Source organism: Bos mutus, chromosome 11 (assembly GCF_027580195.1).
Source record: "Bos mutus isolate GX-2022 chromosome 11, NWIPB_WYAK_1.1, whole genome shotgun sequence".
NCBI classification, from domain to species: Eukaryota; Metazoa; Chordata; class Mammalia; order Artiodactyla; family Bovidae; genus Bos; species Bos mutus.
Window position 1 is genome coordinate 103,032,737 of NC_091627.1, and position 17,683 is coordinate 103,050,419.

General features: G+C 41.6%; 1 protein-coding gene across 1 annotated transcript in view; it reads right to left on the bottom strand.

Moving 5' to 3' along the window:
- VWA3B (von Willebrand factor A domain containing 3B) overlaps nt 1-17,150 on the bottom strand; it is a 168,149-nt gene extending 150,999 nt beyond the window's left edge. Inside the window, exons 1-3 of the mRNA XM_070380207.1 lie at nt 16,917-17,150; nt 11,464-11,691; nt 5,516-5,610 (exon numbers count right to left, since the gene is read on the bottom strand). Of these exons, the coding sequence (XP_070236308.1) occupies nt 5,516-5,610; nt 11,464-11,659 (291 nt within the window). The 5' untranslated portion in view covers nt 11,660-11,691; nt 16,917-17,150. The remainder of the gene's footprint in view (nt 1-5,515; nt 5,611-11,463; nt 11,692-16,916) is intronic.
- Nucleotides 17,151-17,683: the final 533 nt, after the last annotated feature.

The following is a 17,683-nucleotide window of genomic DNA, read 5'->3' on the forward strand; positions in this document are numbered from 1 at the left end:
TCTCCTGATTTATTCTATCTCCCAGTAACCATAAGTTTGTTTTCTACATCTGTGACTCTACTTTCATTTTGTAAATACATACATTTGTATCTTTTTTTTTAATTCCACATTAGGCAATATCATAGGATATTTTTTGTGTGTCCGACTTAATGTCACTCAGTATGACAATATTTAGGTCCACCCATGTTGCGGTAAATGGCATTGTTTTGTTATTAGCTGAGTCCGAACAAGTCACTTGAACCCCAGTGCAGCCAGGAACAATAGGGCCCACTGAGTTATGACTTTGCCATCAAGAACTGTATATTAATAACAACTTCATAGATGATCCTCCAAACCCCATACATTCCAGGAAGAAGTCTTCCAATCTTACAAATAAAAAACCCTTGGATAATTTCCCATAGAAGGAAACATGATGATGAGATCTATACAAAAATATAGCATTCTTTAAAAAAAAAAAAACTGTTTCCAGATTGTGTTTAACCTTTCCAGTTACAGAATTATTTTTAATTCTGAAAATGCTCAGGGGTACTCTGAAGAAACTAGGTAAAAGAAAATAGAGATCAGCAAGGGCAGATTGGAAAAAAAATTCCTAAAGAAACCAGATAAAGATGAACAAACAAAACATAAAGTTAGTAGAAAGAAGGAAATTACAAAGATCAGAGCAGAAATAAATGAAATAGAGACTAAAGAAACAATGGAAAATATCAATGAAACTAAGAAGCTGGTTCTTTGAAAAGATAAACAAAACTGACAAACCTTGAGCCAGACTCATAGAGAAAAAAGAGAGAGTGCCCAAATCAATAAAATCAGTAATGAAAAAGACAGAAATACAAAGGATCATGAGAGATTGCTATGAACAGCTATATACCAATAAAATGAACAACATAAAAGAAAAGCACAAATCTTCCAGACGGAGCCAGGAAGAAATAGAAAACATGAACAGGCCAATTATCACAGTAAAACTGAATAAGTAAAAAAAAAACTCCCCTGAAACAAAAGTCTAGAACCAGATGGTTTCACAGGTGAAAATTTTACCAAATATTTAGAGAAGAATTAACACCTATCCTTCTCAAACTATTTCCCAAAAAAACTGCAAAGTCAGGAACACTTCCAAATTCATTCCACCAGGTCAGTATCATCCTGATATCAAAACCACAAAAAATAAAATTATAGGCCTGTCACTGATGGACATAGATGAAAAAATCTTCAGCAAAATACTGGCAAACCAAATTAAAAAATACATTAGAAGGATCATACACCATGATCAAGTGGGATTTATCCCAGGGGTGAGGATGGTTCAATAGCTGCAAATCAATAAATGTGATACACATTAACAAACTGTAGAATAAAAAATCATGATCATCTCAAAAGATGAAGAAAAATCTTTTTGTAAAATTTAACATCTGTTGATGATTTTTAAAAAATTCCTCACAAAGTGGATATAGAGGGACCCTGACAATGTAAAGGCCATATATGATAAACCTATAGCTAATACTATACTTGATGGTGAAAAGCTAAAAGTATTTCCTCTAAGATCAGGAACAAGACATGGATGCCTTGCTCTTGTCACTTTAATTCAACATAGTATTGTAAGTTCTAGTCAGAGAATCAAGCAATCAGACCTAAAAAAAAAATAAAAGGAATTCAATTTGGAAAGGAAGAAGTAAAATCGTCACTGTTTGCAAACAACATGCCACTATACATAGAAAATCTTAAAGACACCACCAAAAAAACTACTAGAGATCATGAATGAATTCAGGATACAAAATCAGTACACAGACATCTGTCATAGTTTTATACACTAACAATGAACTATCAGAAAGAGAAATTGAGAAAACAATCCCATTTACCATCACATCAAAAAGAATAAAATATCTAGGAATAAATCTAAGGAGATAAAAGACCTATACTCAGAAAAATATTATGATATTAATAAAAGAAATTAAAGAAGACACAAAGAACTGGAAAGGTATTCCATGTTCATTGATTGGAAAAATTAATGTGGTTAAAATGACCATGCTACACAAGACAATCTACATATTTAATGCCTCTGTATCAAAATACCAATGGCATTTTTCACAGAACTAGAACAAATAATTCTAAAATTTATATGGAAACACAAAAGACCCAGAATAGCCAAAGCAATCTTTAGAAAGAAGAACAGAGTTGGAGGTATCATGTTCCTTGACTTCAGACTATGCTACAAAGCTACAGCAATCAAAACAGTGTATGGTTCTGGCACAAAAACAGACACATAGATCAATGGAGCAAAACAGAGAGCCCAGAAACAACGGGCAATTAACCTATGACAAAGGAGGCAGGAATATACCATGGGGAAAGACACTCTATTCAATAAATGGTGCTAGGAAAACTAGACATCTACTTATAAAAGAATACAATTAGAATATTTGCTCACACTGCATATAAAAATAACCTTAAAATGGGTTAAAGAACAAAATGTAATACTGGAAACCATAAAACTCCAAGAATAAAACATAGGCAGAACACTCTTTGATATAAATCATAGCAATATTTTTTGGATCTGTCTTCTAAGGCAAAAGAAACAAAAGCGAAAATAAACAAATGGGACCTAAATAAACTTAAAGATTTTTCTCACAGCATACTAAACCATTGACAAAATGAAAATACAGTCTTCTGAATGGGAGAAAATATTTACAAATGATATAACTCAAGAGGGGTTAATATCTAAAATAAACAGCTCACACAATTCAATATTAAAAAAAAAAAAAACATGATTGAAAAAATGGGCCAAAGATCTAAACAGACATCTTGCCAAGAAGATATATGGATAATTAACAGGCACATAAAAAGATGCTCAACGTCACCAATCATCAGAGAAATACGAATCAAAACCACAATGAGATATCACTTCACACCAGTCAGAATGTCCGTCATCAGAAAGACCACGAAGAACGAACGATGGAAAAGGAACAGAGAAAAAGGAGACCTCGACACTGTTGGTGGGAACGTAACTGGTGTATCCACTACGAAAAGCAGGATGGAAGTGCTTTAAAACACTAAAAATACAACTGGCATATAATCCGGCAATTATCTTGGGTATATATCCAAAGAAAATGAAAACACTAATTTTGTGACGATACACGCAGCCCGATGTTTACTGCAACATACTATATATGAAATAGATAATTAACAAGAACTTACTAAATAGCACAGGGAACTGGACTCAATACTCTGTAACAATCTGTATGGGAAAAGAATCTGAAAAAGAATGAATATGTGTATATGTAAACTAAATCACTTTGCTGCACACCTTAAACTAACACAATATTGTCAATCAACTATTTGCTGTTGTTCAGTCACTAAGTTGTGTCCACACTCTGCAACTGCAGAGGTTTCCTTTTTCTCTGTTCCCATGAACTGCAGCATGCCAGACTTCCCTGTCCTTCACTATCTCCTGGAGTTTGATCAAACTCATGTCCATTGAGTCAGTGATGTTATCCAATAATATAAAATAAGAATTAAATTTTCAAAAATTTGTATTCAACAAATCTAGATAAAATTCAGATATTCCAAAGAAAACTAGGCGGGGCGAGGAAGAAATTAGGTAGAAGAAAAGCGAGATCAGCAAAGCCAGACTGAAAAAAAAAAAAATTTCACTGAAACATCTGCCTAACTACAACACGCCAAAAAACATTTCTGACAATGCTTCCAAACATGCCAGCATATCTGCCTGGCTTCCCCTAAGGGCTGCCATCCCAGTGCCCATCCTCGTGCTCATGGCCTTTGTCCTGTGACCTCTTGTCTCTCAGGCCGAGCTCCCCTGTACATAGATCACTTGATCACCCAGAACCACCGGTGACACACAAATAAAGCATCATTCACACGGTCAGAACAACCACGCAAGGCCTTCCAGGGTGTTGGCAGGGGGCAGGAGATATACAAAAGGAATGAGAAAAGGTGGTGTCCTATTCTGTGAAGAATCAATTTTTAAAAGATATGGTATTTAAAAAAAAAAAAAAAACCTTTCAACAATCCTCACAACACCTTAAGGAAGGTGTGTCTCCTGAACACACCTTGTAATTCTATGTCTTCATGCCTTGGCTCATGCTCAGCACTCTGCCTTCAGCTCCTTTCATTTTCAGCCCCCAACTGTCTCAAGCTTATTCCTGAAGCACAAGCATCACTTCCTGCCGCTTTCCATGGCTCCCTAAAGCAGCATTCCCACCCCCCTCGCCAGACTTCCCAGCACTTACTACACGTCACTACCACAGCATGGAAACCAGGGTGGGACCGTGTCACAGGGGCCATAAAGGTGGAATTGAATGGCAAAGACAGACGTATTCGGTATTTCTGCATTGATTTTTAAGGTGATTCAGACCAAAAAAAATACATTTTGTATACCAAATTCAAAATTCCGTGGATATTATTGTTTGTGTGTGTGGAGAAGGCAATGGCACCCCACTCCAGCACTCTTGCCTGGAAAATCCCACGGACGGAGGAGCCTGGTGGGCTGCCAGTCCATGGGGTCGCTAAGAGTTGGACACGACTGAGCGACTTCACTTTCACTTTTCACTTTCACGCACTGGAGAAGGAAATGGCAACCCACTCCAGTGTTCTTGCCTGGAGAATCCCAGAGACCGGGGAGCCTGGTGGGCTGCCGTCTATGGGGTCACACAGAGTTGGACACAACTGAAATGACTTAGCAGCAGTAGCAGCAGTAAATCACTTCAGTTGTGTCCAACTCTTTGCAACCCTATGGACTGCAGCCTGCCAGCCTCCTCTGACCATGGGATTCTCCAGTCAAGAATACTGGAGTGGGTTGCCATTGCCTTCTCCAGGGGATCTTCCCAGCCCAGGAGTTGAACTCCCTCTCTGATGTCTCCTGCATTGGCAGGCGGGTTCTTTACCACTAGTGGTACCTGGGAAGCCCTACTAAACACTATTATTGTTTAGGAACAGGCTAAGTATGAGAGTAATGTGTATTTTTTAAATACTAAGAAATAACGGTCCAAGTGGACTCTACATGGATGTACAGTGACATGAACAAATATCCATGAAGCAACACGATGGGACGTGTGTCTCTGGAGCTCCCTGTGGTGGCCGGGGTGTGCACAGGGCCTGACATGGGGCGGGTGCAGGAATCACATGCTGAATTGCTGGGAATGACGGGCTCCAGTACAAGGTGCCACTCTCTCGATGTTCACTACTACCTGCACCAGTGGTCCTTTATTTTACACCACCAGTCAGGTAACAGCAGCCTGCTCTTGCCTTTCAGATGACCCCCGTCATACTTTTTTTTTCCCCTTTATTTTCCAGGTAAAACAAAGTGTTGATATGCAAACGTCTTCACCTCTGGTCAGGTGCTTTCTGCACTCACCTCTAATGGGTCAAGTTCCTGGGCTGTGACTTTCACCACTCTCTACACTGTCAGAAGAAATCCTCCAGCACTGACAAGGCCCTGGCTTGGCTGCCTCTCTGTGTCAACCTCAGCAGTGTGTTCCTGGACCTGCCCATCGAGGGAACTCCAACTTACATTGTACACTCTGCCGTCTTCCGACGTGTAGATCCGTGGAAACAGGCCGTCTGCATACCGGGAAGCCACAAGTCTCCCCAGAGACATCACATAATCTGCATGTGTATAAAGAAAAGCAGTCAAAATGGTACAATATCAACACTTATTTTTATTTCCAAATGCTTATCTCTGACATCAAATTATATCTGTGATGCTTATAATTCTGTTCTAGACAATGAAGTATTTCCAGGCACTATGATAAATGTGACTGCTATAACACCAAATGTATGAATGAACGGGAAGGACGAACAGTGTTTATTTCTTGGTCTGCTGGGTCTTTTGCCCAGAACGATTAAGGCAGAGGTCAAAAAGATGACACAGAAATTATGTTTAATTCCAGAAATCTTTTATTTGGGACTTGGACTTAGTTTTCAAAATTTTAAAAATAAAACCTAGGGGCTTCTCTGGCGGTTCAATGGTTAAGAATCTGCCTGTCAATGCAGGGGACACGGGTTCCATCCCTGCTCCTGGAGGATCCCACATGCCACGCAGCAACTAAGCCCATGCACCACAACTGTTGAGCCCACACGCCCTAGAGCCCATGTCCCGCAACAAAAGCCACTCAATGAGAAGTCTACACACCGCAGCTAGAGAGCAGCCCCCACTCGCCACAACTAGAGAAAGACCACGTGCAGCAACAAAGCTCCAGCACAGCCAGAAAGTAAATTAAATGAATAACAATTTTAAATATTAAACTTAGATATTATCTACTGTTCCCTCAAGTAGGGGGTTGTGAATAAATGAGATGAAGCAAGAGTCAGAATACTCATACAGAATGTCAAAACCACTTTCTTCTCAGAGCATAAGCTCAGCTGTTCAACATCCACCCCGTAAACCCTCACTGAACACCCACTATGTGCTGACACAGTGTTTCCAGAATGGGAATACAATGCTTCCTGAAACATAGTCATTCCCTCACACAACTAAAAGAAAGTTTCATGGACTGGTTATGACTTGGCAAGGCAGAGATGAGGTAAGGCTTCAGGAACTGTTTTTATTGTGATGATTATTTTCTTATTATTATAAATTATTAAGTCCCAAAAGTGGTGAAGAGAGTGGTGATACTCTTGGATCCAACACTCCCTTTCCTCTGCCTTTCTAGGGAGGCAGGATCACAGCCAGCTTGGGAAAGCAGGAAGGGCAAGGCTACGTTTTATAGACTAGGCTTGGTCCCAAATCACCAGCAATGATAAAATTTACAAGTCTTGAAGTTCAATGTCCACAATAGGAAAGAGCAAAGAATGGGTACTTGAATTCTGTCAGCAATATTCTCATTCAATAAATCTCTCAAACTCTAAAACCTTCATTTCCAAGATTTCAACATCGTGACTGACATTTATAGAGCAACTTCACATCACCAGCAGCATTCTCTCTTTACCTCAGGCATTCATCTGGAGTCAGGAGAGAGGGCTGTGTTTTTGAGAACTGAAGGAGATTAATTTATGTAAGCCTCCATCAGCTGTATAGCCAATTAAAATAAAAGGCATTGTGAATTCCTCATTCAATAATGGTGAAGTAGGTTTTATTGCTAACTCTTACACAGGAAAAAACAAAAAACCTCCTGACAAAATATTTAAAAAGCTACTTGAAGGCACTAGAGAGCAATCAAGAACAGGCAGAAACTGGAGTGGCATTAATTCTTGAAAGAAGGAAATTGGTGAATTCTGCATTTATTTAACAGGGGAGACACTTTGAAGTTTGAGTCCGACCAAGTTAACTGCTTGCTAGGATAAGAATCAGATCTACACCCATCAAATGATAAGTGGATAAACAAACCGTGCAATATCCATACAATTCATCTCCTGACAGTAATTGACCATAAAACAAATAGAGTTCTGGTATATGCTGCTACTGCTGCTGCTGCTAAGTCGATTCAGTTGTGTCTGACTCTGTGCGACCCCAGAGACGGCAGCCCACCAGGCTCCCCCGTCCCTGGGATTCTCCAGGCAAGAACACTAGAGTGGGTTGCTATTTCCTTCTCCAGTGCATGAAAGTGAAAAGTGAAAGTGAAGTCGTTCAGTCAAGTCTGACTCTTAGCGACCCCATGGACTGCAGCCTACCAGGCTCCTCCATCCATGGGATTTTCCAGGCAAGAGTACTGGAGTGGGGTGCCATTGCCTTCTCCCTCTGGTATATGCTACAACATACTAATAGATGGATCTTAAAAACATCATGTTAAATGAAAGATATCAGTCACAGAGAGGCTTCTTGGCAGAGGATGAGATGGTGGGATAGCATCACCAACTCAATGGACATGAATATGAGCAGACTCCCGGAGACAGTAAGGACAGGGGAGCCTGGCATGCTGCAGTTTATGGGCTGGCAAAGAGTCAGACACGACTTAGCAACTGAACAACAACAGAAACTGGTGGCTCAGTGGTAAAGGACCCGCCTGGCAACATAGGAGACTCGGGTTCGATCCGTGGGTCAGGACGATCCCCTGGAGAAGGCAATGGCACCCCACTCCAGTATTCTTGCCTGGGAAATCCCATGGACAGAGGAGCCTGGTGGGCTGCAGTCCATGGGGTTGCAAAAGAGTGGGACACAACTTAGCAACTAAACAACAATCAGCCAAAAAACATCTCATATTATATGACTCTATTTGTATGAAATGTGCAGAACAAGCAAATCTAGAGAGATAGAAAGTAGATTACTTTGGCCTGGGGCCTTATGGGCAGGGTGTATAGCTAAGAAGTACAAGGTTTATTTCTGAGGTGATGAAAATTTTCTTTAAGTTGACTGTGATAATAGTTGCACATTTCTGTGAATATACTAAAGAATATTGAATCATATATTTTAAATTGGTTAATGGTATAGAATGTGAATTACATCTCAATAAAGCTGTTATTTCTGAAAAAACAGATGAGAGGGACTTCCCTGGCAGTCCAGTGGTTAAGACTATGCATTTCCACTGCAGGCGGCACAGGTTTGATCCCTGACTGGGGAACTAGGATCCCACATGCCACATAGTATGATCAAAAATAATTTTTTTAAGTAGATACAAGAATATAGCTGTGTTTTTTAAAATTAATTTTTATTGGAGTATAATTGCTTCACAATGTTGTGTTAGTTTCCACTGTACTGCAAAATGAATCAGCCATACCTGAACTAGCTGTTTCCTATTGGGATAAACATTAAAGAGATTTGCAAAAATGTAAAACTGTGCCACTCTTCCTACTAGCATTTTTATTTTAAAAAATTTACTTATTTTTCTTAAAAGTGTTATGCTAACATATAACAGGTTTGTGACTTTTAAATGAACAAATATTTTTAAAGGTTTTAGTTTTAACTTCCAATACAACAAATGTCAATGGATATAAAATGCATATATTCTAAGTATAAGAGATTAAAAATGAGTACATGATATGAACATGTATAGAGGAAATGTAATGAATAAAGAAGCATCAGGGTAAAAACATTTTCATTCCCTGGTGGTTCAGTGGCAAAGAATCCTCCTGCCAATGCAGAAGACATGGGTTCAATCCCTGGGTCAGGAAGATCCCCTGGAGAAAAGAAATGGCAATCCCCTCTAGTATTCTTGCCTAGAAAATCTCGATCCATGGGATGGCAAAAGACAGACATGACTGGGTGACATTCTAATGACAAAACAAAATAACAACAACTCTAATGACAGTGGTTTTCTCATCAGAAACCACGGAGGGGGCTTCCCTGGTGGCTCAGTGATAAAGAATCCACCTGCCAACACAGGAGGCCTGGGTTTGATCCTTAATCCGCGAAGATCCCACATGCCTTGGAGCAACTAAGCCTATGGGTCACAACTACTGAGCCTGCACTCTAGAGCCTGGGGGCTGCAACCACTGAAGACGGCACGCCCTAAGCCAAAGCAACGAGAAGCCTGTACATCACGACTAGAATGGCCCCCTGCTCTCCACAACTAGATAAAAGCCTGGGCAACGACAAAGACCCAGCACAGCCAAAGAAATCATGGAGGCCAAAAGGAAGCAGCTTCTTTGTTTCTTTGTTTTGGCTGTGCCTCTCAGTCCGTGGGATCTTAGTTCCCCAACCAGAGATCGAACCTGTGCCCGCTGTGGTGGAAGCGCAGAGTCTTAACCACTGGACTGCCAGGGAAGTACCCATACAGTCTCTCTTAAGTGCTAAAAGAAAAGAACTGTCAACACCAAATCTTATATCTGGTGAAATTACTCTTCAAGAATGAAGGAGAAATAAACATACTGTCAGACGAAGAAACTAAAAAAAATAAAAGTTCCCAGCAGAACTATTCTTATAGAATAAATAAAGTTCTACAAACAGGAAGGAGATGATAAAAGAAAGAACTCTGAAACATCAGGAAGGAAGAACACAGTAAGTATTGACACATATAAATATGTGTAAATAAGCAGACTCTTCTTGAATTTTCTAAATTGCTTGACGGTTGAATAAAAAACTAAAGTACAGCCTAATGTGATTCTCAATGTATGAAAAAATAAAGCATATTAAAAATGAGGAGATTAAAGGGACATAAAGGGAAATAGTGTCCATTCTTTATCCAAACTGGTAAAATGCTGATACCAGGAGACTTTGATATGTTACATATTTATAATGTAATACCTAGCACAACCACTAAAAGAGCTGCACAAAGAGATACACTCAAAAATATTACAGATAATTTTTTTAAATTCTGAACAGTGTTTAAGAAACCCAGAGCTAGGCAAGAAAAAGAAACAAATGGAAAACAGATAAAAAAAGAAAACAAAACAAAAAACAAAATAGCAAACTCTAACATACAAATAATTATACTAAATACAAATGGTATAGAGACAACAGTTAAAAGAGATTAGCAAAGAGGATTTAAAAACTGATTAAATAATGTGTCTAAGAAATTTGCTTCAAATATACTGATATATAAGTTAAAGTAAAAGGACAAAAAAGATGTCATGTAAATATTAATAAAAACAGCAGGGTTGATTGTATTAACGTAAAAAAAGTAAACTACAGAGCAAAGAACATGACTAAGGGTAGAGAGGACATTATGTAATTATAAAAGTGGCAATTCTCCAGGAAGACTTTGAAATCCTAAGTGACATGATGAAACAAAATTTGAATAGTTTTATGTCTATTACAGAAATTGAACTTCTTATCAAACTTTTCTTACAAACTCCAGGCTCAGATAAGTTTTACCAGTGAGTTCTATCAAACATTTGAAGATGAACTAGTACCAATCATATACAAACACCATCAGAACACAGAGGAGAGGGCAACACTTCCAAATCATTTTATGAGGCCAACATAATCCTGATACCAAAACCTAATAAGGACATTAAAAGAGAATTACAGAGTAACACCCCTCATGATCTTAAATGGAAAAATCCTTGACAAAATATGAAGAATTGTTATTTTGCTAATGTTAATGACTGAATTATAATTATTACCCTAATCCATAGCCTCCAAAAGGGGTTTGCACATGCCAGGGTGGGAGCAAGACATCTGCAGGGTGTGAGGGGTATAACTTATATTTAGGTTTTATTTCATCTTTAAAGAAGAAAGAATGAAATTAAGTATTACTAATATTTAATAGGTGGATTGAAGATTGTACATCTATATAATATACATATATTGGGGGTCCATGTGCAAACCTTTTTTACCCATAAGGATGTGAGATCAAGACAAACTCAGAGGAACACCCCTGGTGGTCCAGGGGCTAAAACTCTGTGATCCCAATGCAGGGGGCCCAGGTTCGATCCCTGGTCAGGGAGTTAGATCCTGCATGCTGCAACTCAAAGATCCTGCATGCTGTGGCTATTAATAAGGCCTGGCACAGTCAAATAAAAAAATAAACCAACTCAGAGACCTGTGTTTTGAGGGGACTTCAGAACTGATGCCGCCTCCTCAAAGGCTAAAGGGCAGCATGCTGTTTGGGTTTTCCAGTCAGTGCTGCTTTGTATTAATACCTTCACAATGTGGGAATCCAATCTGCGATAAAATCTGTTTCAAGGTCAATTTGTTGCTCTTAAGCCCATGCAGTTGAAGCCATTCCTCAGATGAGATGAGACTCTGCTTGACTGAGTCTGTTCTAGTGTCGCTCAGTCCCTCTTGCTTCCGAGGCTGCTCCTCAGAGATGGTGGAAGATGAGCCTGGTACTTCCATCTCTGAATTAGGATCTAAGTCACAGGAACCTCCTGTAAGGGCAATTGTCAAAATCAGACTTCCTGAAAACTTAGAAACAAGCTAATATCAACTGAGAACTGGTTTAATATAAATGAGAGTACAATTACACTGAATGCTATTTAGCACAGGTAAAAATAATACAAATTGTATATTTGTTGGCAAAGAAGATACCTAAATATACGACTAAAAGGTATTCATAAAATTCAGTATCTATATTTGCATACCCCCACTCAGAAAAACATCGAGAAAGATATATGCCAATTTTACAGTAGTTTTCTCTGTGTGGTGAATACAAGGATTCACCATCCCATGTTTCATTCTCTGGGACTTTACTAGAAAGTTGTGGCTTTCTGGCTCAAGTAGCCAGAAAGTTTAAGAGATCAGCCCAACTTAAAGCAATATACAACACACTGAACTGATCCAGACCTGCCTAAACAAAGCTGGTGTACACATGGAGTGGGGAGACTGTAATGTGATCTTAGCTCACTCACCGCTACTTCAGGCAGGGCCTGAAAATCTAAGGAAAGAGTAGAAAGCTCTGCTTCCCTTTGTATCTAGGAATGTGCAGTGCATGTAAATGGGTTCCCTGGAATGCAACATTTTCCAACAATGGAAAAACTCCCTTCTCCCATTTCTAAAATTCTCATCCTATTTCCAGAAAGTATCCCTGTTATGACAAGCAAGTTTAGTCAAACAGAAATCAACTGGACCCAAGCTAGGGAGGTTTTGTGAAAAGACGTTAGACATACTATTAGCAAACGTTTATTTAACTTTGTATATTTTCTGTGTAGTATACATTTTCCCTTACAGTAACCTAATGAGGTAGGTGGTACTACTATTCCCATCTTACAGATGAGGAAACCAACACAGAGGCGGTCTAACTAACTCGGCCAGTTCTCACAGCTGGTGGGGGTGGGGTGGGGGGAGGTATGTGGCTTAGATTCTAACCCGGGCCTTCCATTCCAGGGTCTATGTTCTGCGGACTTTAAAATAAAAAATCCAACTGCATGTAGCAACTTTCATTTGTTGGCCAGGAACTGGGTTGAGCCTTTCAAAGACTATCTCACAAATTCTTCATAACAGTATCAGTTACCCACTGCTATCACCCTACTTACATTTGAGGAATTGGAACATGTTCAGGAGACACAGTCAGTAAAGCAGAAGCAGAAATCAAAGCCATTTCTTTACCACTCTGCCATGGTGATAAGTGACCTCTTCCCACCTGGTCCTATGCTACAAGGCTATAGACTCCATACAACAGGACTGCTGTCCAGGAGGGCTCCTGGGTCCTCACTGAAGACCGAGCACTGACCTTTATTCTCAGACCTCAGGCTCAATAAGGGTTTTCCAGGTGGCACTAGTGTTAAAGAATCAGAGACACAGCTTCGATTCCTGGGTCAGGAAGACCCCCTGGATGAGGGCATGGCAACCCACTCCAGTATTCTTAGCTGGAGAATCCCCATGGACAGAGAAGCCTGGCAGGCTACAGTCCATGGGGTCACAAAGAGTTGGAAGTGATTAAGCACACATGCACAGGCTCAATAAGCTTTTTGACTTATTTTCAAATTTTCAAAGATGATGGTTTCTGGACTTCCCTGGTTGTCCAGTGGTTAAGAATTCGCCTGCCTATGCAGGGGTCATGGGTTCCATCCCTGGTCGAGGAAGATTCCACATGCTGCGGGGCAACTAAGCCCGTGCGCTGTAACTGAGCCTGAGCTCTGGAGCTGGTGCTCTGCAACAAGAGAAGTCATTGCAATTAGAAACCCACACACTGCAATTAGAGAGTAGCCCCCACTTGTTACAACTAGAGAAAGCCTGCGAGCAGCAATGAAGACCCAGCACAGCTGAAAACTAACTAAATAATAAAGATAATGATTTTCATTTTAAGGTTTATGTGAATTTGTACTGTCCCTATATGTTGAATTCCAAATTTCAAACAAATTCATATTTTTGGTGAAGATCTTCTTTCTACAAAGGCTCAATTTGATGAGAATGTTACAATAGTATTTGGAGAGCATCATGTAGGAGTTGGAAGATCAAGGATGAAAACTCCTTATAGGTCCATTCTGCCATTTTAAGCAAGTGATTCCTCCTCTCTGCACTGTTAATACATCCTAACTCCCAGGGCCACCGCAAGGAACAAATGTGTCAATGCGTGGATGAGCACTTGACATATCAGAAAGAACTATGCACAAATAAATTCCTTAAAAGTCATTACTCTTCATACTATTTGTAACCTAATAAATGGACTTTTTAAGCTTTAAAAAAAGTTATTACCCTTTAGTAATTGTGCCTTGTTTCATACATCCACTTTTATCCAAACCTCCTTTTGGAAGTCCCAAAGTTCCCAGAGCTATGAAGTTTGGAATCCTCCTCCTCCTTTAGAATCACAGAATATGAAGACAGCAAGATGGGCAGGCTACTATGCTTCTGCTTTCTTTTTGAGATCTGTCCAACAAAGACTGCCAGCTGAAGGACTTTTAAATTTGGTCAATGGTTCCTATAGAAACTAGAAAAAGGAAGCTCAGAATATTTTTCACTATTTCATCATTTCCAGTTACTCTCTTTCCTGAACACACTCATCTACCTCCTGTAATCTTCTTCCTAAAGGGAGCTACATGCCTGAGGTTAAAAAAGGAGCACAGCTACACAAACTGCTCACTAAGGCTACTAAACTGGATTTTGGAAGCTTAAAGAAGATTTTAGAAGAGCCATAGCTTTTGCTTTAAGCCAAACGGACATATTCTCAATTCCAAACAAAAGGCAACTGAATCCTTCAGCTAAGGTGTATGGCCCAGTCCCTTTTGCATTTGAAAGATTTTTATTTATCTTAAAAATATTAATTATTTATTTGACTGCACTGGGTCTTAGTTGCCACATGCCTAGTTGCAGCATATGGAATCTAGCTCCCTGACCAAGGATAGAATCCAGGCCCCTGCAATGGGAGCACAGAGTCCCAGCCACTGGACTACCAGGGAAGTCCCTCAAATGATCTTTTTAAATAATTTTTTTAAGTCTAGTAGGCTCTGTCAGATCAGAGAACCTATAGGAGTCCTCCTAATTCACATCTTGACTTTTCTGGCTTTTTAGCATGAGAATACCCGTATTGAGCTGAACTTATCCAGAGACAACAAGAAAGGAAGGAGAGAAAGGGCACCTCCAACAGAAGAGATCATTCTTCTCAAATGGGGTAAGAGGTACCCTGGAGAAGCCAGAAAGTTTCCAGAGCAAAGTTGCCAAGTGAACTGACAGAGCAATCCTTCCACACAGCCCACCTGTATTCCTACCTCTAAGCCGGTCTCAGGTCATTCTCCTGCGTGGAATCTCAGCCTTGAAGGCCCATTTCCAATCCCATCTCCTCCATTAAGCCTCTCCAGAGGCCTCATCAAACTCCTGCACCCTCCCCCTGCGAAAGCCCCAGTTTTTGCTTGGCTATTCCACCCATATGGCCTTAGCCACTTCAAGTCTGTTCTCCCTAGATTGAAAATAGATTCGATTACTACAGGGATAAACCACATGAATGTCCTCAGCACAGTGCCTTATATACAGCAGGTACTTTGTACAAGTATTGAGTTGAATTAAATTGATCACTCAGAATTACTGAGAATCCTGATTGTTCCAAAAAAGGCAAAGATTCGCAGTGCGGGAAATAGCTGTCTCTTTAAACAGACATTTTCCAGCTCTGACTATGTTATTATGATTAGTATTATAACTGAGTTTCTTTATCTGAGGTTATTACAATATACAGGAATCCAGAAGTTAGAAATAACAAATTGCAGTTGAGCACTTCCCTAAGTTTTAAAAGCTATCCAAGAGCCAAAGTTTTGGGAAATAGAAAAAGGTTTTCCTACATAGAAAGAGGAAGTATAAATGGAAAAAAGAAAAAAAAAAAGAAGAAGAAGTGAAAGTGTGAGCTGAAGGCAGCTGCAGGCAGGCAGAAGTTTGGGGAAAATATAGAAAGTTGTCTAAACTGGCACAATCCAAAGTCCCCAAGCAAGGTAACTAGGGGCTCCGGGTACGGCCACCCTGGAGCTGCTGGCTCTTTGGGTAACAGGCAGCAAGAGATGTCCCTTGGCCGCCCTGAGCTGAGTCCTACAGAAGGCCTCATGCCTTAAGATAGCAGTCCTGTATGGTTAGAGGTTGAGTGGCAATGTTATTCCATTGTGTCTGACTGTGCAACCCCACGGACAGTGTAGCTTGCCAGGCTCCTTTGTCCATGGGATTCTCCAGGCAAGAATACTGGAGTGGGTAGCCATTTCCTTCTCCAGGGGATCTTCCCGACCCAGGTATGGAACCCATATCTCCTACTTTGGCAGGCAGATTCTTTACTAGCTGAGTCACCTGGGAAGCCCTGGTCCCACCGTGGCGCCCACCAGTGGCTGAGCTGGTGGTATAGTGGGTGCCTGCCTCGCTTCCACTGCTCTTCTAGCAGAAAGGTGCACTCCAGAAAGCAGCCGGTCCAAACCAGTATCAGGCCGCTCCTGCAATTTCGCCCTCCAGCCCTTGGCTGAGGGAGGTTTGCAGGCGGCAGAGACCATGGTGGCCACGTGGACACGGTGGACGTGCCCCATCAACCGGGATCACAGTCTAAGTTGGCCAGCGCCATGGGCCCAGCCGGCCGCCGACCCCACCAGCCAGCCCATGACTAACGAAGTGGCCCTGGAGCTACCCACTGCACCAAAACGGGGCTCCCTGTCCGCTTGTGCAGTGCGGGCGGCGGGAATAGGCCGGTCCGGTGGGATATGCGGGGCTGAGCCCAGACAGCTGTCGGAGAGCCCGGCCTGCCTCAACGGAGCGCTCGGGCCCGCGCCAGGGAGGGAAGGGCCCTTCACATCTCGGGCTGGGGCTGAGGGGGCCACCACCACCACAATGCATGACTTAATTATAATTTAATTCAGTCTAAATATTTGGCACGCTTCTACCTGCTTCACCTTATCAGTGTCGGCCTAGAGTACAGACAAAATTTTTCTAAGCTGGGTCTCCACCACAGAGGCGAGCTTTCCCCCCGGAATGAGGGGAGGTGCAAAGCGCTCTAAGGTAGGAGGGGTCGGGACGCGTTTCTGGCTGACCCTGGTATGAATTAGTTAAGTGACTCAGGGTAAGTTGCCGAGCTTTCCCCTAAGCGGGGGCCAGTCCAGCTCGTAAACTGTGGGATTCCAAGGCTTCCATCAGCAGCTTGCTGGCAACCTGGGCGCCTCAGGGGTTCTGACGTGAGGGGACAGCAGTCCGCACTTACGAGGCAACCTGTCAGGTGAAAGACCAGGCGGTTCCTGTCAGCAGCCACCTTCCCCTGCTTGGGGGGCCTTTCGGCCCGTGAGGACAGGCGAGGTATGCATCTCGGTTGATAAAGAGCGACTCCAGCGGGCGAAGTGTCCGAGCTTGGTGCGAAAGGATTCCAGCCGTTCTGTTTCTCTGTGACCCGCGGGCGACCTGTGGGGCACAGCGTCGCGGCGGTCGCTCGGACACCTCCAATCACGGCGCAGCTCCCCGGTCCGGCCCCGCCCACGGAGCACGTGCCCCCGCGAGGCGGAGCCAGGGGCGGAGGGGCGGGGCTCCGAGGAGGCGCTGGGACTCGGTGCTTGGGCGCGGCTGGGTGTGCGGGTCCAGCTGAGACAGATGACCGGAAGAACTGTGAACTGTAGTCTTGCAAGTTTGTAATTTTGGAGAGGGGCGGGGGTGGGGCTGCAGTTACCAAAATTCCTCCTTTCTATTGGATGTGAGTATTCCTATAGGTATTACTTTGTCCATTTGGCTTTATTTTTAACCCTTATTTTCATTTGTAACAATGAGTAAGCAAAGAGCGCAAGACGTGATTTTTTTTTCAGTCACTCGGAAATAAAATTGTTTATGAAAAGCATCTTTAAATCCTTAGTAAGATCCCACAGGCAAGTATTGTTTTACTGTGTTGAGATATTAAAATGTGTCTTAGATTTTAAAATTCAAGAAGTGACCAGATTATTTTTGGCTGTTTTTTTTTGTTGTTGTTGTTGTTAAGTTTTTGGC